The 22,397-nt window shown below is 30.5% G+C and overlaps 1 protein-coding gene across 4 annotated transcripts in view; it reads right to left on the bottom strand.

The window, feature by feature from the left end:
* Nucleotides 1-22,397, bottom strand: part of LOC142332962 (uncharacterized) — a 386,939-nt gene that overhangs the window by 123,394 nt on the left and 241,148 nt on the right. For 3 of the 4 annotated variants that reach the window (XR_012758455.1, XM_075379683.1, XM_075379686.1), the window contains exons 1-2: nucleotides 17,291-17,396; nucleotides 16,304-16,432 (exon numbers count right to left, since the gene is read on the bottom strand). Coding sequence is in view for 3 of the 4 variants with exons in the window: in XM_075379683.1 (XP_075235798.1) it covers nucleotides 16,304-16,381 (78 nt within the window). In the remaining variant the exon portion in view is untranslated. Of the gene's footprint in view, nucleotides 1-16,303; nucleotides 16,433-17,290; nucleotides 17,397-22,397 lie in introns of those variants that run through there. The other variant, XM_075379684.1, reaches the window with a different exon arrangement.

The following is a 22,397-nucleotide window of genomic DNA, read 5'->3' as shown; positions in this document are numbered from 1 at the left end:
AATTTCAAGATACCGAATAACATTGATGTACTAATTTTAGTTGAATTCTACTCGAGTCTTATTCTTCCTGGGAAATTCACGTGTAATTTCAGATATCCTATTATACAGTCAACTAAATTAGGATATATAATTAGCGGTCGTCTTCCTAATAACGGCGAGGACAACAATAATGTTACATTTCTTGTACATAACACTCATAAAAATTTTATGTTGATGATCTATACTCAAGAACTTCTGGGAACTTGAAGAAATTAATACTGATGCTTCACTTCAGGAAATGAAACCTCACCATGTTAAAAACATTTTCAAACCGACACTGTTTGAAATAATCAGGGCAAATTTGTCATGTCAAGAGTATTAACATTCAACTAGGCGATTCCTTTGTCTATACTAAAAATAGATTATCTTTGGAAAGAACGCTAAACAACTTTTCCAACCTTAAATATTCCGCTTTCAAACAAAAATATTTAGATTTATATCATTTATCACTACTCAACTCCAATAATTTGTTAATAAACAAATCGAATGTATGTTATTTACTTCACCATCCATTATTTAAACCGTAAAGTTTAACTACTAACATTCTAGTTGTATGACGGTTCAGCGAAAACCACGTCCGTCAACAATACTCTAGGAGCTGTAGTTCAATAAAATTTAATTTCCATATTGCTTAGATTCAAAGTCAGTAATTACATCGTTATTTCTGACATAGCTAAAACGTATTGCCAATATTAGTTAAATCTAGCCATTCCAATTTACAATGTATACTTTGGCGTGATTCTCCAGATCGGGAGATAAAACACTACGCATTACGTACGGTAACGTATGGGATCACTTGCGCTTCATATTTGGCCACACGGCCAATTCAACTTGTAGTGAAAATGAAAATGAATCTCCACTTGCATGCAAGTCCATTCGAAATGATTTTTAACCGAATGAATTATCCAATTTTAAGGGGTTGTAAACGGGTAAAAAACCCCAAATTACAAAATAATATATTTCATTATATTTTTGGACAATCTAATGTTTTAAGTAGATTTTATAAGGAAGCTACTTATTGTAATGGATATATGATTAGAATTCCGGAAAATTTCGACATATTTTCGCATTTCACATTCTCCAGACCCTAAAACCATCGTCAGCTCAAAAGTTGATATATATATATATATATATGTATAGTGTTTCTAAGATGGGGGCTGGCTATACATTTTCGTAAACAAAAAATATCCTTTGAAAAAATGACGATTTTGCCTTCTTTCTCCCCCTGTCGGCCATTTTGTTATTTTTATATAAAAATTAGTATGTCGAGACAGTAAAGAAAGAATGCAACTCTATAAAGTTTCTTATGCGAATGTATTCACGTCCAATAAGAAAGGGAAAACCGACTGGATTCCGTACATGGCGCTGTTTAACAAATTTCTATTTTTATATTATATAAATCGATGCTTATTTCTTCGTTTAACCCCTACAGGCTCAATGAACAAACTTAAAATTCTTGTTTTTTTTTTTTAATATGACAGTGAGGTAGATAAATATTTTCGTACGTAAAAAATTAACGGGATTCGTATCCAGAACCTTTCGGATATAAGTCGGTTACGTGATACATTTAATCTGATAAAGTAAAATGAAATGTACATTTTTTTTTGTCAACCAGAATGGTAGTACTAAAAAAATAACCAGAAAATTGCGTCCTGTTGCCATTGTAAAACGTATTATCTGTTGACTGATAACCGCCTCGATTGACCTGACAGTTTCTAATGCAGTACATTTTCTGTAAAAAAAACTCCCTTACATTTTTGGGTCGATGAAATCAAAAGTATGGAACCGCGTTGTACAAAAAATATTTTGTTAAGTTTTCAGGCTGTTGCGTAATTAAAGAATAATGGAGGACGCGCGCGCGCGCACACACATTATTTTTATATAACTCTTACTCATATATATTGTTAAAACATTTAGGATGACATTTCATCTGAATTCCTTCCTTTTGTACAGTAAATAATTCTGGGTTCGATTTCCGTTTACGCTTGCCATTATCTTACATTTTTATCAAAATTCAAACGTGAAAAAAAAATAATGTAAAAAAAATGCTCGAGTAGTAAGTAACGTTTGCGGCATCCGTGGCGTGAACGGTAATGTCTTGGGCTTTTATCCTGAGGTCCCGGGTACGAATCCCGGTCAGGCATGGCATTTTCACACGCGACAAAATTATCATTTCATCTCATCCTGTAAAGTAATAAAATAAATTAATAAAAAAAAGAACCGGTTAAAAATATTATTTTACTTTAGTGCAAGATAACTCGGCTACGTGCTGTCTACAATGCTGTTGCTATGAGAGGTTATTAACCTTCTCTATCAAACAACAGCTGTGTCCAAGGTTAAACTGTAGCTGCCGTCCCGTACACGCGCATGTGCGTAAAGCGCATTTTAACAAAATTCATAACTAACGAATTTACAATACTGAATAAAATAAAGCCGTTCGGTTCATTACTTTCTCACACCCTCCGGCCTTTTTTTTTTTTTTAATTTTATGCACAGTACTTTTGAACGAAACTGTTAAATAATATAAAACTGTGTTCCGAGTGTTCAAGTATATTGTTAACGTTTTTTAATATTTATTAACATTAAGTACGTAATTTTGTGCTGAAACCGAGAATCGAAATCGCGACTTTCAACTTGTCATTCTTTTTTTAATAGGTGATACCTAAATAAGTATTTTTAAAATCGAGAATCGAAGACTTTCATTACATCAATATTTTTGATGTAACGTCTAAATTTATTAATTAATTTTTTATAACGATTACGCGTGCAATTAATAACATTTTTATAATCGAATCTTTAATTAATGATTATTTTTTTAATGCACAAAACTCAGACAAGTATTACACATATGGACTAATGCACTAACTCTAATCAAACCGTAAAAATTAAATATAAATTTAATACAAAAAATTTAAACTTCTTTAAAAATAATTCCAAAATTTATTTTTGAAAAAAGAACGGTTAAAAAGTTGTAACGATATAAGAACCGGAAATTAATTAACGAAATTTTTAATTAATTTCGTCTTCAGCTCGACGAGTACAAACCCGACTTGTTCTGCTCGCAGAAACGATAATGCTATTTAAATTCGATAATTTATTATTGTTAAATATTCACAATATTACATTGGAGGTTGCGTATGGAAGTATGGAACTGAAATTTTGAAGTGAATTAAAATTTCAGGACTGACCGGGATACGAACCCGGACCTTTCGGATAAGAGAGTAAACATTACTACTCTACCTCGGCGACCGGCGAAGTGATTAGTTGATGCGAGCTAAAGTAGTAATAACATTAACTTATAAATTTAAAAGAATCGAAATAAAAAAAACACACGCGATAGAAAGTGAAAAGTGTGAAATTTTATAGGATGTGATTTTTAGTAAATTAAAAAAATAAATAAACAATTTAAAAATATTTTTAAAAAAATGCAACTTTACGTTTTCTCATAAGCATTATACGTATGGAATTATTGAGAAAATACTAATTCTAAACCGAGAACTGAACCCGAGACTCTCAGTTTACTCTTATTTTTTAAATGTGAAACCTGGCTAAACAAACTGCGATCCGGTGTCCAAATCCGTGACTTTCAGTATCAGTCAGTCTCTACCGCGTTACCGAGGTGACAAAATCGATTATAAAAATGAAATGAGACGCGAAAAATTATAACTATAAATTACTTTGTGTCCTCTAAATATAATTTTTGAATTAAATTCATACTAAATGTATGTTAGCGTGTTTGTGTTCGCCCGTGTATTTGCATTGTAGACGGGCGGGCTGTGTTGTGAAATACAGTAGTCTGCTTTTTATTACCTACATTAAACAGATGTTCCTGTTTTTTCCCTCGCTTTTCTTTGCTGATTAGTTACTAAATACGATATGATCTAAGTTGTAAAATTGTGTTCAATTTTGATCCTTGCGTCTGCGGTCACTCTTGATTTATTATCAACAATTATTATTTCTTACACATTGTTTTACATAGGTGACCTTCATTTTTGGTTGAGTTAAGATGTTTTTTATATTATTTTAATATAATTTAAAATAAGTGTTCTTTTTGTTTTCCTGGTGTATCCATACTTATGTAATGGATTTTAGAATACAATTTGCACTGTTCTATTTTTACAAAATATCATATCCATTTATATCATATCATTTTCTAATATCATATCCAAGCATTTCTAATATTGTTTTCTATTTATAATACCGGCGAAGTAGTATCCCAAAAATAAACAAACAGAAATGAAACAAATTACACGGTTATAAAATTCAGGTTAATCGGCCAATCCATAATTAACCAAGGAAATAAAGTTATCGCACAATCTAAACGTACTGTACGCGTGGGGTAAGCAAAATACGGTTAATGTGTAAAAACAATTATTTTAGATGATTTAAAATCTAGTCGCAAGTCATCAGTCAGGAAGTCCAGAATCGAACCTCGAATCTTCGATATAACAGACAAGTACGCCTGTGCCATCGATGCGGTGATATATTAAATTAATTTCTAAGTTTTGCTTTTTTCAATTACCGAGCCATATTTGTAGTTCATAAAATGATATTGTGCTTCTAACCTAGAAAAATAATTTATTAAAAAATGTCAAGTTCATCCATTACAACTTTTTAATTAAATTGTAGAATATAATACAAAAATTATTTATTTCCATTTTTTTATTTACAAAGACACTACTAAAAAATTCATCACCTTAATTTGACCGGACAATACTTCTAAAGAAGAGAGGCAGCGATACATTTTTGTTAGTCTAACAACCTCTTTTTCGTTGATTTTTTTTTTTGATTCATAAAAACTCTTAATTTTTTAATTTATAAAATATTTAATAAAGAACAAAATCATTATCAAACTATAAAGGAATATTTATGTTGGAATTACCAATAAAAATAGTACGTATTTTACAAGTAATCCATTTTAAATACTTAAAAATGTTTAATTTGTAACTTGCCAGTTTGATTCAAGTAATCAGTCGGTGTGAATGCCTATAAATAGTTGATTGTTAGTTACAATAAGTTTTTATTGTTGCAATAAGTTGATTGTTTTTTTTTTTTTGTTTATAAAAGAATGGCCTTGAAGATCCAAATGTACAGTTCAAAAACCTGCAGGCCACCCAGGAAGAGGTTATAACTGTTGTTGCATATGAAAATATTTTACCTGCAAAACGAAAGCTTGGCCATAGGTGGGAGTACCAAATCAACAATTATAATTTATTAGAAAAAAAAAATTTAACTTCTTGCCCACCCCCAGTTTTCTTCAATTATCTCTCTTTTACACATATACACAACACAATATTGACACTAACCATATATATTAACATAACATTCAAATTTAAAGTTGACTACTCTTTCGTGTAGACTAAATCATTTTCAATTGTAAAGTAGAAATTCCACTCTAAAAATTAAATTTAAATTAATATTGTAGGTACTTCTTGCACACCCAGCTGACAGTTAAAGAACTTAGGTGTAAAAAAAGAAAGGTTTTTGAAACAATGTACGATAAGGCCTGGAACAATAACATTTTGTGTAAAAAAATCCTTTAGTAATAGCTTTCATCCTTAGCTATCGTCACCCTGATGTTACCACTTCATTTGTAAAAGATTAGAAGACCTTATAAACAAACAGATCTAATGAAAATACAGATATTTACTGAAAAAAAAGGGAAAGGCTTTCCCTACTTGCACCACACATTACATTACAATAGTTTGATAAATTCATTTACAATAGCATTTTGCAAAATTATCAGATGAAGGTAGCCAATAAGTTGATGCCCAGCAATGCAATCCATAGTCTAATTTTGAATGAACTAGACCAAAGTAGATTTGACAAACATCTACTGAAAAAACTTATTTTTTAATGCATGTAAACAAATCTCTTCAAAACTGTACACGTATATGTAAATTCCTTGATAATATACAATCTACCTTCAACTTTACGTATTTAATAGAATTCACCCAAGATATGTTTGAAAAGTGGCATTGTAGTTTAATATGAGCACAATCAAAACTAGGGTATATAAATGGAGGTAATAACCTGGAGGCAGATAATAAGGGAAAAATTAGATAATTTGATTTTTAAAGCAGTCCAGATCAGCCTGCTAACCTATTGATATTCTTAGACGAATGTACTAGAGCAACTTCTACCATAGTAGCTTCCTCTTGCCATAAAATGTATGCCAAATAGGTCGTTAATAAAAATTATAAATAGAATAGGTCCTTACTAACCGGGCCCTGGGGATTAAACAATTCACCTGAAGGTTATTGCTCACTGTCGCCCATAATTATGCACTTATTTCTGCCTTCCAGATAATACGCAAACCATTTTAAAGCTATTAATTTCAGTATGTACATTTTAAATTAAAGGGAATTTGCTGATTAACTATATCAAATATTTATGAAACATTTGATATTTAATCAAGAAATAATACAGAAAGATGCATTGAAAATTCAGTACTCACCCTCCTGAAAACCAAATTGACATGAGTAAAAATTTATTTTTGGACAGAAAACTAACCAACTTTTTTTTAATTGCTTTTTCTAGCAATTTAAAAACTGAAAGAAAATAAGAACAAAACGAAAGTAATGAAATGTAGTAAAAATAATGAACATGGATCACTGAATGTGAAAATAGGAGGAGAAAAGATTACAGAGGTAGAAGAATTTTATTATTTTGGAAGTAGAACTACTAAAGATGAACAAAGCAGGAGCGATATAAAATGCCGAATAGCACAGGTGAAACTAGCTTTCAGTCAGAAATATAATTTGTTTACATCAAAAATTAATTTAAATGTCAGGAAACGATTTTTGAGTATCTGTTTGGAGCGCCGCTTAATATGGATAAAGCTTGGACGATCGGAGTACCTGAGAAGAAAAGATTAGAAGCTTTTGAAATGTGGTGCTGTAGGAAAATGTTAAAAATCAGACGGGTGGATAAAGTGACCAATGAAGAGGTGTTACTACAAATCGATGAAGAAAGAAGCATTTCAAAAATATAGTTAAAAGAATAGACAGACTTATAGGCCACATATTAAGGCATCCTAGAATTGTCGCTTTAATATTAGAGGGTCAGGTAGAAGAAAAAATTGAGCAGGCAGGCCACATTTGGAATATATAAAACAAATTTTTAGGGATGTAGGACGTAGGGGGTATACCGAAATGAAACAACTAGCACTAGATAGAGAATCATGGAGAGCTGCGTCAAACCAGTCAAATGACTGAAAAAAAAATTGACATATCAGATCAGCAACACATGTAATGGTTTATAATTCTCCACTGTCTTTTGGCAGGTAATTCCCCCATTGTTAGAATATTGTTTTTTAACTGCCATAATCCACACATTTATTTTTTCTTAGGCCAATCCCCAGCAGTGCAATCTATAATTGAATTTTGAATGAACTAAAAACAAAGTAGATCTGGCAAAGAACATCTAGTGGAAAAAACTTCCTTATATGATAAAATTGTTTTAATTCATATAAATAAATATTTCTTCTAACTCTGTACATGCAATTCCCATAAATTTGTCATTACCATCAAACCAAGTATTTAATAAAATACATCTGGTATATGACTTAACATTTGCACTGTATACAAGCACAGTCACCATTCTAATATATTAATGAAACTAATAAACTGGAAGCAGATGATAAAATAAAAATTATATATTTGATTTTTAAAGCATTTGAGCTAATTTATTGACAAAACTATAAGCCTAAATTATCCAAATTACAGTTAATTATGCATTACAGTTTGCAACCTATTAAGATAGGTTAAGTAGAGCAGTATTTGTATGAACTTCAGGAAATGTTGGCATTGCAAGAAATGAAAGCGCAGATGAAGCTGCCAGTACAGCAATAGTCTGTGATAACTTGGATATATTTCCTGTACGAGTGGCCGATGTTAAAGATTGTCTAATACTATAAGAAACAGGTAGAGTAATAAATGGAGAAGATTAAATACAAAACTAAATGCAGTTAAAACTTTTTCATATAAATGGAAGAGTGACGTGAAGTAAAACTCGCCGAGAACAATAGGTGGTGACCAGACTTACAATTGATCAAACACGAATAAGAAATTTATATTTGTTAACCGGCGAAGAAAGACCAATGTGCAGTGTTTGTAATAAAGCACTTATAGTCAAGCATCTAATGGAAGAGCATACCATATATGAGAACCTCAGTAAAGGGTTCGGTTTAAGAACTAATTTTGCTGCTGATTTGGAAGATGGAAATGAAGAAAAAATAGTTGCGTATCTGCATGCCAGTGGAATGAAGAGGTATTGCGGCAAATAGATGAAGAAAGAAGTATTTGGAAAAATATAGTTAAAAGAAGAGACAGACTTATATTATAGGCCACATACTAAGGCATCCTGGAATAGTAGCTTTTATATTGGAAGGACAGATAGAAGGGAAAAATTGTGTAGGCAGGCCACGTTTGGAATATGTAAAACAAATTGTTAGGGATGTAGGATGTAGAAGGTATACTGAAATGAAACGACTAGCACTAGATAGGGAATCTTGGAGAGCTGCATCAAACCAGTCAAATGACTGAAGACAAAAAAAAAAAAAATAAAGTTTTACACATCATCAAATTACAATAAACCACCTAATATGTCATTGGCACCTATGAGAAACAGCTGTGAGGTAGACTTTATTTCCTTACAACTTTGTACAATACGAATAACAATGTACAAGATTCAAGATACCTATAGTTACAGAAGAAATCTCAATTTGTTAACCCAAACTCAACAGTCATCCAAATGTTCTGACAGTTAATCTTTGACATTTATATCCAATTGACCTTTTTTTTAAAATGCAAATTTTTTAAGAAGTAAATCCTTTTATGAGAAGTATGATGTAAATAAGAGTTAACTTTTGCGTTGTGGTTTCTCCTTCAAGACAGTTGTAAACATTTACATTGCTGCTCGATCTGTTAAAGAAGGTCACAATGACACTAACTGCGAAGAAGGTGAAAAATGTGCGACTGCAGTGGTTCACATATACAGCCCGCTCCTGAGATTGCCCAACCTTTAAAGAAGAAAAGGCAATTCTCAAAATCTGTACTGAGCAGAAGTTATCTTTCCCGGCTGCACGCAGAGAATATAAAAAGATAAAGAATTTACGGAAACTGGTTAAACCAAATGTATCTTTTGCCACCGCTACATCGAAACAAACTCCTACAAATGTTAGTAATCAGCAGTGCGGATCCTACAATGAACTTAAAAAACTTGTTCAGATGCTTTCTGATCAAGTAGCTTCACTTACAGCCACTATCTCAGAGCTGACAGAGATGAATAAAAAGTCTTTCGTCCCAGTTAGTGAATCCAACAGTGTGATTCATACGAAAGTCCCTGTTCCCAAAGGCTTACCGGTACGGGCAGGGACTATCATAGCTAGCAGTAAGCCACCTAATAAGCTCCCCGTAAAGGGAACCCACATAATCACCCCCTCTGGGATGTCTACTGCGGCATCCCATTCAAATAAATCTCCTCCACCATAATCTCATATACTGGAGGATATGGTTGAAGAACTACCCGACCGCAGGACATCGGAGTTCTTTAAAATAAAAAATACAAAAAATAAAAACCGAATCACGTACAACTAATTTTTATATAGTTTCCCAATTTTTTTTTTTTTTACCTTTATGAACATTATTCAGTGGAATTTTAGAGGTCTTCGGTCCCGCATTGAAGATATTAGAGTACTGGCGCACGCACTTGATCCACTAATCATATGTTTCCAGGAAACTCATCTCTACAACATGACCCAATAACACTCAGAGGATACTTCTGTGAGAGATACGACTGTCTAGTAGACAGTAGAGAAAGTGGCGGAGTGGCTATTTTCATGGATCAGGAAGGTGGTGAAAGCGGCAATGAAATTTATACAGGCGAGAATTTGAATACAATGGGTACTTTATAGAGTTCAGATAAGAATCCGATACTCACTGCTTTAGGTGCTGGGAGATGGGTCACTCCTCCTCTCAATGTTACAGGCCTGATCGCACTGGTCGTTGTTATAACTGCAGCGGACAAGGCCATAAGAAAAGAGACTGTACGGAGTCTTCAAGGTGCCTGAAATGTAATAAGGCTGACATCAGACTGACAGCGGGGCCTGCAAGAAGACCGACTGATGTAAGTCAATGTAAACCATAGCGCCTTTTGACCGTGCTCACGACGTGATTTGGAGAATGGCCATTGAGGAAAACATTGACTTTCTAGCAGTTTCAGAACCTAATATGAGGAGGGTGACTGCCTACACTTGGGAGGCTGATGCAGCTATTCTGAACGTATCAGGTTGGTATGCACAGATAGGCGTCTCTAGACATAATGGATTTGTTGCTGTGGAGCTGACTGAACATATATCTGCATATATCTCCCCCAACTCGGGGATGGCAATGTTTTCTTAATTTATAGAAGAATTTATAAGAGGACATCACAAACCCATCGTATTACTGGGCAATCTGAATTCTGAATGTCGTGGTTACTGGTTATGATGAAATTTTTTATCATAATAAACATCATTTACCTTAGAGAAAACGTTACCTACAATTTTGAATTCTAATCTTATAAATATAAATATAAGATTTACATAAATTCTTACCAGATATAAAAATATAAATTTTGTAACATTCAACATTTACTAAATGAGAGTTTGATAGTAAATAATATTTATTTATTTTTTGTACTGCGACGTAATATTTAAGTTTGTGCATGGAACATGGAAGCTGAATTTTGCAGCATATCAAAAATGCCATGCCTGACTGGGATTTGATATTAATCACTGATACAGAAATTTTTTAAGGAATTGCAACTATGTATTAATAATATTGTTGATAGTCATGTACCAAATATACTTATACAAAAATGTAATTATCAAAGCGGTTCTATAGTGAACTTATTATCACAGTTATTAATAAGAAAAATTTTAATAAGCTTAAAAAATAATATAGATCTACTTATTATTAAGACTATTTAACAACAATGTATATGTAAAATTCTTAGTCACAAAGAATTAATTTTTAATTATACTGTTAAAGTTGAGGAATCTTTATCTATTGATTCCAAATATTTCTTTTAAATCTACTAACAAAAATGATGACAGATCTTCTATTTTATGTACTTATGATTTTCTATTCACGGGTTTCATGCCCATTTATCTTAAATAAATAAATAAATAAAGTTAAACGTTTACCACACTTTCAGAAATTAAAAAAAATCAAATACCAATTACTCAGCCTTTGCTTGATGATAAAAATGGAAAATTAGCTCTTAACAACAAAGAAAATTGCAAAATTATAGAAAGTACTTCAAAAAATTATTATGTTGTTTGAGTCTAGCAGGTCCATTACTGCCACACACCTCGCAAGCTTATCAGTCAATACGACGTTGTATCATTACATGGTTTACCTAGTTTGATTGGTTTCAGCTATTTTCCATAGATCCAGAAAATATTTATTTTTGAGAATGGATGTAAAGCAATAATAATTAAAACTAGCTAAACAAGAACGTTATGACGATCAAAGTTCACATTGTAGGTAATTGATGAATTAGATGGTATATGAACAATCTTGATTGATAGATTATACAAACTGGTGTGTAATATTTATGAAAAAGGGGAATTTCCGTCAGACTTCAAAAAAAGTGTTATAGTAATGATACCAAAGAAATCAGGGGCAGATAAATGTGAAGAATACAGAACAATTAGTTTAACTAGTCGTGCATCAAAAATCTTAACTAGAATTCTATACAGAAGAATTGAGAGGAGAGTGGAGGAAGTGTTAGGAGAAGACCAATTTGGTTTCAGGAAAAGTATAGGGACAAGGGAAGCAATTTTAAGCCTCAGATTAATAGTAGAAGGAAGATTAAAGAAAAACAAACCAACATACTTGGCGTTTATAGACCTAGAAAAGGCATTCGATAATGTAGATTGGAATAAAATGTTCAGCATTTTAAAAAAGTTAGGGTTCAAATACAGAGATAGAAGAACAATTGCTAACATGTACAGGAACCAAACAGCAACAGTAGCAATTGAAGAACATAAGAAAGAAGCCCTAATAAGAAAGGGAGTCCGACAAGGATGTTCCCTATCTCCATTACTTTTTAATCTTTACATGGAACTAGCAGTTAATGATGTTAAAGAACAATTTAGATTCGGAGTAACAGTACAAGGTGAAAAGATAAAGATGCTACGATTTGCTGATGATATAGTAATTCTAGCCGAGAATAAAAAGGATTTAGAAGAAACAATGAACGGCATAGATGAAGTCCTACGCAAGAACTATCGCGTGAAAATAAACAAGAACAAAACAAAAGTAATGAAATGTAGTAGAAATAACAAAGATGGACCGCTGAATGTGAAAATAGGAGGAGAAAAGATTATGGAGGTAGAAGAATTTTGTTATTTGGGAAGTAGAATTACTAAAGATGGACGAAGCAGGAGCGATATAAAATGCCGAATAGCACAAGCTAAACGAGCCTTCAGTAAGAAATATAAGTTGTTTACAACAAAAATGAATTTAAATGTTAGGAAAAGATTTTTGAAAGTGTATGTTTGGAGTGTCGCTTTATATGGAAGTGAAACTTGGACAATCGGAGTATCTGAGAAGAAAAGGTTAGAAGCTTTTGAAATGTGGTGCTATAGGAGAATGTTAAAAATCAGGTGGGTGGATAAAGTGACAAATGAGGAGGTATTGCGGCAAATAGATGAAGAAAGAAGCATTTGGAAAAATATACTTAAAAGAAGAGACAGACTTATAGGCCACATACTAAGGCATCCTGGAATAGTCGCTTTAATTTTGGAAGGACAGGTAGAAGGGAAAAATTGTGTAGGCAGGCCACGTTTGGAATATGTAAAACAAATTGTTAGGGATGTAGGATGTAGAGGGTATACTGAAATGAAACGACTAGCACTAGATATGGAATCTTGGAGAGCTGCATCAAACCAGTCAAATGACTGAAGACAAAAAAAAAAAAAATGAACAATCTCAAAAAAAAATATATGAGTATGTGTATGTAGTAGTTAAGGTTTTTTGGGTTGAAGCACAAACTTTAATGAACTGAATTAATGAACTGAGAGTCTCTGTCACTGTGTGACCTGGGTTTTGAAATGAATGATTCATATCGGTCAATTGAATAATATTACAAAAATAATACGGGTAATATTAAAAAAATTTCTGTAATAACAAATTTTTGTTACAGTAATAAAATTTCTGTTTAGCCATGGGACTTCCAGCGGGGACTGCGTGTGAGGCTAGAGTGATGAGATATATGAGCACCTCATGGGAGGCTAGACCAATCATTACCATCACTGGTAACAAACAGGATGCCCCTAGGGCACTGTTTTAGGAGATGCAATGTGGTGCTGTTATAATATCTTTGCACACAATCATCCGATTTTCAAAATTCAAATGGAGAATATATATATATTATAAACTTATAAAGGTACATATTACACAAAGCTGCAGTAGATGGCAGCACTTTTTCAAATAATGATATGAATAAATAATTCAAATCCACATAGTACTGTAACACTGACTGGCCAAGTTACATGTATTTAATCTGGTTATATATTTAATTTAATTTTTACTAAACTTGGCATCATATTTTATACATGTAATTTTTAATTTCTATAATTTATATTTTAATTTTTAAAATATCAAAATTTTTATATTTTCTTGATAAAACAGTTAAAATAAAAAAAATTACAACTGAAGATGTGGGTTTCCACAAGTTTTTGTAAAAATATAAAATAAGGTATGTATTATGTTTCTGTACTTGGATGGATCAATTTGGTTTATAATTTGTATATTAGTACAGAGGAATATGGGTCTTCAAAAAGATTATTGTATATATATATATATATATATATATATATATATATAAGAAATATAAAGAATATACACTTCATGAAATGTATCCAGATAACCCAATGCGTCCATTAATTAATTTCACTCCTTGTTATTTTATTACCAAAATAATAAATAAAATACTCAAGATGAAAAATCAATTTAATTAATAAGTATATTATAAAAAATGGGTACAACTTACTTAATAAATTAAATAGTTTAATAGTAAACAAAAGTACTAGAATGATAAGTTATGACATAAATAGAAAATTAATAAAGACCTGAAATGTATAGATATTATTATAAACATCATTAGAAATTTATGTAAACAAAATTATTTTGAGTTTAACAACAAATTTTTACACGCCAGATAATATTTTACCCATGGGATTTCCATCATTGGCCGTTATGGCCAAAATTTATTTACAGGAATTTGAGAGTAGAATAGTATATGGTATTACCCACATTTATAAAATTCGATCACGGGTTTGATACGTGGATGATATTTATATTTTGGTAATCTATGAACCTATTATAAATAATGAATAGTTAATAATTTTAAAAAACTTAATTCTTATAATAATTTAAAATTTACATTCGAAACAAATACAGAAAAATATTTTTTTTTAGATGTTGACAGAAATTAGTAAAAGTAATAAAATTATAACACATGTATATAGAAAACCAACAACTAATAAAATAACTATTAACAAAAATTCAGATCATCCTTGGGCGCATAAAATTAATAATAAATTTTCAAACATGTTAAATAGAGCATACATTACACACACAATAATAAAAAAAAAACTAGATTAAAGTTATTACAATAAAAAATGGATATAACATGTCATTAATTGATAATAGTTATAAAAATTAAAATTTAAAATCTAATAATAAAAGTGTCGATGAAAATATTTATATAAAATATTGCTACACTAACAACAATATTGAAAATTTGGTTAATGTCTAAAATGATAAAAAAAAAAATAGCTTATAGACCGTACAATCGCATAATAAATGATTTAAAAATCCATAATAATGATCTCAATAGCTTGTGTGGTATCTATAAAATAAATGCAATGATTGTAACAAAATTTATATTGGAAAAACTAGTAGATCTTTTAGGGAAAGGTTTGCAGAACATTTTAGTTAAAAACAGGTTAGGTTTCTCCAATCTTGCTAATCAATATTAATCTTAATTATTAAATGGTTTGATTAATGTACAGACAGAATATCAAAACCGCCTTAGATAACCGCACATTTATATAATTTAAATAAAAATGTAACTTATTTTAGTACAGAATTGTATGTGTGATTAGTCACAAATAATAAAAATTTTTTATCTCTAACTATTATGACTACATGTTTTTATATATTTACAATTATAAGTTTTAAATTTTAATGTGCGATTTTTCAAAAGAATATGTTTTATTAACTGATGATGAGGGAAACCCTCGAAAGCACTTTTATATAATAACAACATGCTTAATGTGAGGCATTATTGAATTCTGTACTTTTGGTGGTTAAACTTTTTATACTTTTGTCTTTGACATAATCAGTACAGAGGGGAAATACGGACAAATACAATAACAAAAAAAAACTGATTTTTCTAAGTTTATATATATATTGTTTGTCTGTTGTTAATGCATCATGCGAGAACCAACTGACCAATTACTTTCAAATTTGCAGGATACATTCATGTTATCCCAGAGAAGCTTTTAAACCATCACTCGAGGCCCTAACTCCCTTGTAAGTTAAGATATAACTTAACTTCACCCCCAAGGTGGGTGAAGTTATTATAAATTAAAGATACTCATTAAGGAAAAAATAAACTAATCCTTTTACTTCATTATTATATTTCTGCCCTTGCAAAGAAATAAGTTAAGAATTTTTCATCGTCAAAGGTGTGTGTACTTTAGTTACTATAGTTCCCATTATTCTACCTATTGTAATTTAGTTCCTTTTTCAGATTTCTGTAAAGCCTGAATACTGTAACTATTATTTATCAGTATTATTCTCATAACCATGAGAATAACATACAGTGCGGGAGTCTAGGATATGGAGTCATCTGGAAAGATGGAAATGGCAACCGAAGCAAAATCTGCAGATGTCCAGGACACCAGTCCCCCTGGAAAATTGGGAATGGCAATTGAAGCGATGTCTGCAATGAGAACTCTATCAAAAAGTTAAAATACACGCATTTCAGATATCACTGAAGTTTAAAAACAACACTTTGCCCTCAAACGTTAACCGTTTATCATTCACACACAACTTAATAAGTCGATATTAATTAAATAGAAAGAGAATTAAAAACAATTTTTTTTATAACAGAACACACGCGTGCATGCATACACCCACAGAAATGAAATTAACAAGAGATTAACCCATGTTTGTTATAATATCCAATAATTATAAATACTTACATGACCAGGATAAAATTCCATCTCTTCTTCTGTCTTCACAGTGTGTAAATCATTTATTTCAAGTTCAATGATTTTCATGTTAAGATTAATCTGTGGTGAAACTTCATCATTTAATGAGATCTCAGACTCCTTTAAATAAGATAAAAAAAAACCTTATAAAAATGTGAAAAATTAATTATTATTCGACAAATAGTCTTTTTTTATTCTGAATATAACTTAATAATACCATTATATAATGGTATTATTGTCATCATAAAACAAATTAGTAATAATAAAACAAATTATATGATAAAAAAAGATGTGTTTAAAGTGTATACAATTTTTTTATAAAAACACATTAAGGTAAATATTTAAAAATAAAAGGACACAAAATGATAATTCACAATTTAGAGGGCACTATTGCAAATGAAATATATATTGATCGGAATCCAGATAAATTGAGATTTTTTTTTTAATTAGTATTATTTAAAAATTTATCAACAACGGAAAGTTGTTTCCATAAAACAATTGTTTAATTGTATTTTAAATAAATTGCTGGAAGATTTTTCAAATGATTCGGGAATTCAGAAGCACACAAAGGGCCCTTTCTTATAATATGAAGTACCATGTCAAGTTACGCGAAAACAGTACTATTATATGGTTCAGTTTAGGTGGATATTGTTATTTTTTTAAGAATAAGTGAGAATTGTTTTTAGTAAAGATTGCACATCCATAAATATAAACACAAGGATATTTAATTTCACTTATAAACAGTTAATGATCAGACAGCACAATTTTCTATCTTAAAAGCTCAATCTTACTTTGAGGGAGTGCCAAGATTTCATATTAAACTTTATAGAAGAAATATGTAGACATAATAACCATTTCCTATAAAACTTCATACTTCCTATTGACTGCAAAAACGGCATTAGTAATGACAAATTCATCATAAAAAAAAATCTACTTAAATTCTATTAATTTACGTTAGAATGGTATAAAATTACTTACTTAGTCAGATAAACAAAAGTGAACACCACCAAATAAATAATACTTATATTATAATATAAACCCCAACCTCACAACGGTCTTGACAAACGTTCACACCAAGATGGAAGTAACAAAGGTGTATCATTGCGTACAGTATTCGGCGCGCATGCGTATACGCTCGTCCCAAAATCTCATTTTCTACCGGGTTATTTGAATATATAAGTAAGGGATTTTGGGACAAAAGTTTTTAGTCGTACAAAAATTTTAAATATATGACAATGATTAAACGAGCTAACAATCGAATATTTATTTATGATTATTCACTTTCAATATGAATTAGTATTATTTGGCACTGATAAAGTCGTAATATTTATTAAAAATAATAAAAAAATTTTTTTAATAATCCTTAATAAAAATAAATATTTTATACAAGTCTATTGATTCTTAAGAGTATTGAAATCGATTGTTAATTTAGATAAAATTCAAAATAATGAATGAAAATCTAAACAAACAGGGGACACATCTTATGAAGTGCAACTGACACGTTAAGTATTTGTGTAGCGTGTGTGGCTCTACGGTAACGACTCCTTTTGCTATTCGTGGGGTTCGGTATCGAATCACCGATAATTTTTTTTATGCTCATAAAATATTTTTTTAATAATATTATTTTCCATTTTTTATGTGAAACTATTTAATGTTGTTAAAATGGAAAATCAACTAAATGGGAGATAACTTATTTCAAAATTTTATAACTATAGATCTGATATTATTTATTTTGGTCAATCTTCGGAATTGATGATTTTTTAGTTTAATTAAAAATATTATCGCAAAACAATTTTTGAAAGAAATTGCTTTTAATAATCTAATTTACACGGGAAAATGAGATATTACTTTTTTTTTTACGGATACCAAAATGAATATTACTTTATAATACTGAAATGAAAATAAAATAAAAAGTTGTTGTTTAGTGAAAAATAATTTTATATTCGATAAACCTATTTTTCTAACGAGTCAAATGAAATGCAAGGGATTTTCTAGGTAAACCATTTTAAACCGTGTGCAATAAAGAGAACAATTGCAAAAGGGTCGGTTTTGGTTTTTATGTTAATGAAAACTATTTTATTTTCTATTTCATATAAAATGTTTCCATTACATTTTCATTTTGAATTAAAATAATTAAAGTTTATTTTCTGAACCGCTCTGTACCTAATAGTACATTAATAATTAATTCAAGGTAAATTGTTTATTAAGAAAAATTATTAGAAATTATTATATTGTTAAGAAATAAACGAAATTAATCATTCAGATCATAATTCTCGACTCCACATACAGTCAATTAAATTTTATATAAAATAAACAAAAAAACCTACACTCCATATTTATTTGGAAGTGTGTGTACACGCACACGTGAGTACGTCACTTCCTATTTATAAATATTAGAGTAAAAATCCACATTTCGACGCCAATTTTCATATACGTCAATAAATTTTATATTTTTTTGTTTCAAAAGTTTGTTTATTTTTGATAATTCTGCCTTTAATCACATTGATATCTAGCTTCTGTTTGTGCGCCAACCGCATAAACGAATTTAAACATCATGGTGGGAAAAGGATTTTGGGACGAGCCACTGCGCAACGCTGGGTGTGCAACACCTTGTTACTTTCATCATGAGTTGGATTACATCATCCAGTACCCAACTCATATAAAAATATACGCCATAAATTATCACAAAATATCTTAATTCATAATACAAATATTAAAATTTACCCTTTCATAATTTAATTCCTGGAATTTTATTTTTGATTTTGTACCAAAATCAAATTAGAAAAATTTGATTTAATAATAATTTTCATTCATTATCCTGATGAGATCTGGTTAAAAAACAATCTTTTCAAAACTGTTCTAGATGAGCTGATCTTAGGGTTCTTAGAAAGGACTGAAATCTATCTTAGAAATATGTGATTCCATGTCCCATGCAAGAGAAAAAAAAACAGTTCATTTTTTTACCAGTGGTGCGCTTATATTTAAGAGTACCCCTTCACATGATATCAAATAATATGTGGGTTTTTTTATGGCTAATATACAAGTCTGGTTCCCATGAGATTGTTTTGACAAGTTAACTCTTGTTCTATGTACATTGCTTGTATGTACTAACTTGAGACATCAAGATAACAGTTTTAATGAAATGCCAGTGCATTTATTACTTCATTGACAGGGTTATCAGTTTAGAAACAGAATGAAAAATCAGACACTCAAAACTCTAATGAGGAATGAAAAAATGGAGGTAAATATAGTGGAAAGACCCTATAGCAGGGCTTTTAATTAAATGATGATGATGAATCAGTGCTGATATATATAAAAAAAATAATAATAGATGTTCCAGCTAAAGATTTAACATTTAATGAGATGATGGTAACTTTTCTTTATTAAAAAATATCACACTAATATTTTATTATTTATCATATTTGACACTATACTTTTCATGTAATGTCAAACTAATATTTGCAGTTTACATTGTTTCAAATTACATGATAGATCCTAAGCGTGATACCACAGGATGTAAAAACCTGAAGATATTTTTATTGTCTCCTAGGAACCCTAGCGATATTATGTTCATTGATATGGCATAAGTTTAATATTGTTATTTATTTATTATTACTTTTTTAGATAAATTTTACAACTGTTTCCAACACAAAGTATTTCTATCCATTTCTTCATTTTATTTCAAGGGATTTTTTAATTGATTTTACTTATTCTTTTTCTGCTCTTCTAATTAATTTTTGCTTCCCAAATAATGTAATCCTTATCTAATAATGTCTCCCCTATGAATCATGAGACCTTGCCGTTGGTGAGGGGGCTTGAGTGCTCAGTGATACAGAGTAGCTGGACCGAAGGTGCAACCATATCGGAGAGGTATCTGTTGGGAGCCAGACTAAGGAATGATTCCTGAAAGAGGGCAGCAGCTCTTTCAGTAGTTATTAAGAGCGTAAGTCAGGACAACTTAAACGGCCATATCAACATCACTCAGTCCTCTGAGTACTGCGTAGCTGTAAGCAATGGAAAACTACAGCTGCTTTTTTTCCAAGAAAATGTAGCTCTCTGCATTTTCATATAGCAATGATGGAGGTGCCTTCCTTGGTAAAATATTCTGGAGGTAAACTAATCCTCCATTCAGATCTCCGGGTGGGGACTACTATGGAGGGGGTAGGGGGTCACCAGAAAATTAAAAAATAACATTCTATGAGTCAGAGAATGGAATGTTAGAAATTTAAAAAAGGTTGGTAGGTTAGAAAATTTAAAAAGGGAAATGGATAGGATGAATTAGTGAGGTTCGATGGGAAGAGGAAGGCGACTTTTGGTCAGGTGATTTTAGAATAATTAATATGTAAAACAAATTGTTAGGGATGTAGGATGTAAGGGGTATACTGAAATGAAACGACTAGCACTAGATACGGAATTTTGGAGAGCTGCATCAAACCCCAGTCGAATGACTGAAGAGAAAAAAATCTAATAATGTAATCACTTACCTAATGTTCTATATGGAAAGGCTAATCTTAGCAATTTATACGAAATTACAAGTAAAATTAACTACCTAAATAATTATACGAAGTTTTCATTTCATGATATACTAGTTGCACACCTACTAAGTAGTGATGGGTCAAACAAGAAGGGTGGATTGCCTGGCCACCATGGTCTCCAGACCTTACCTGGATTTCTATTTTTGGGGTTATGTAAAACCACAAGTGTATTCCATTCAAGTTCGAAATCTGGACCATTTAAAGGAAAGGATCATTGAAGCTGTTTCTTCTACATGGTGGATGTTCTCTGCCATGTATGGCAAGAAACTGAATATCATCTTGATGCGTGCAGGGCAACTAAGGGAGCACACATCGAAATCTACTCAACAAGTAAGAAATTTTGTTCTCTTTCATTTAATATATAGTTCATCGCTACAATACTTTGTTCTCAACCTATAACCATTTAAAACTCCACTATTATTACTACGGACACACTGTACTATTTAAAAAATCAAAAATACTATTAAAATAAAGTTTTACTTTAACAGGAAGTGTATTTTTTTATATGATGAATTAATTCATCACAGAAACTTTGAAGCCTGTACGTGGGAATATGGAAATGGAATTTTGAAGCTTATATAAAATACAATACCTTACCAGTATAAAAAGGATTTTTGATAAAAAACTAAATAAGAAAACCAGAATAAAAAAAAAAATAAGTAAGAAAGTTATTAAAGTGTTTCAAGTAGTGCCAGAAAAAAAAGAAAATTCATCAAAGTAATAACAGAAAAAAGTAAAAACTGTACCAAAAAATGAAAAATTATTGGGAAAACAGGAACGTGAAAATCTAGAAAAAAAAGCAGCTAATTTTGTTCCTTTTACAGAATAATGGAAAAAAATTGATGCTTATATTTTTTATTCATTCTAAAAAGTTTTTTAACTTTCATTTCACTCATCTCAGAAATTTTTCAAAATAAGTCTTAAAAACAGAAAATCTTTATATAACTATTATTTACAATAAAACACTTTTGTAATTAATAATATTAATACAAGGATCATTAACAAAATATATACAAGTATAGCAATTATTACAGCTTTCTGTACTGATTATTTTATATAGATTAGCTGCCATGTTCCCAAAAAGATATTGAGCCAATTAGAGTATTTTCATACCACTTCACAATTAAGAATGTCATTACTTAGTTCTGTAACAGGGCTGACATGCACATAAGGTGTTGTTGTTTTTAATTGAATGAATTTTTCAGTGGCAAAGAGATGAAAATAGATGATGAAATAGATAAAATTGTTTTAATGGACAAGCTGTATATGCATGTCAGCCCTGACGCAGACTTTAGTTATATGATTAAGATTTTTAAATTATGCCTCATCATAGATATGTTGCTGTAAACCTGATAGATTTGAATGACACCATTTATACAAGAGAAGGGAGAATAGTTACATTCTAAGGAAAAAGCTTATATTTCTTGTTTATAGAAATACCAAGCAAACTTATATTTTTATAGGAGGTTGGTTTCCAACTGTTTTTTTTTTTTTACTGGTGTAACTATTGAAAGTACATTTTCATGAAATATATTTTTCAGATTAGAAAA

The sequence above is a fragment of the Lycorma delicatula genome, chromosome 12, assembly GCF_047948215.1.
Source record: "Lycorma delicatula isolate Av1 chromosome 12, ASM4794821v1, whole genome shotgun sequence".
Classification (NCBI taxonomy): Eukaryota; Metazoa; Arthropoda; class Insecta; order Hemiptera; family Fulgoridae; genus Lycorma; species Lycorma delicatula.
The sequence above is the reverse complement of the archived record's forward strand: the minus strand, read 5'-3'. Positions and strand labels throughout refer to the sequence as shown.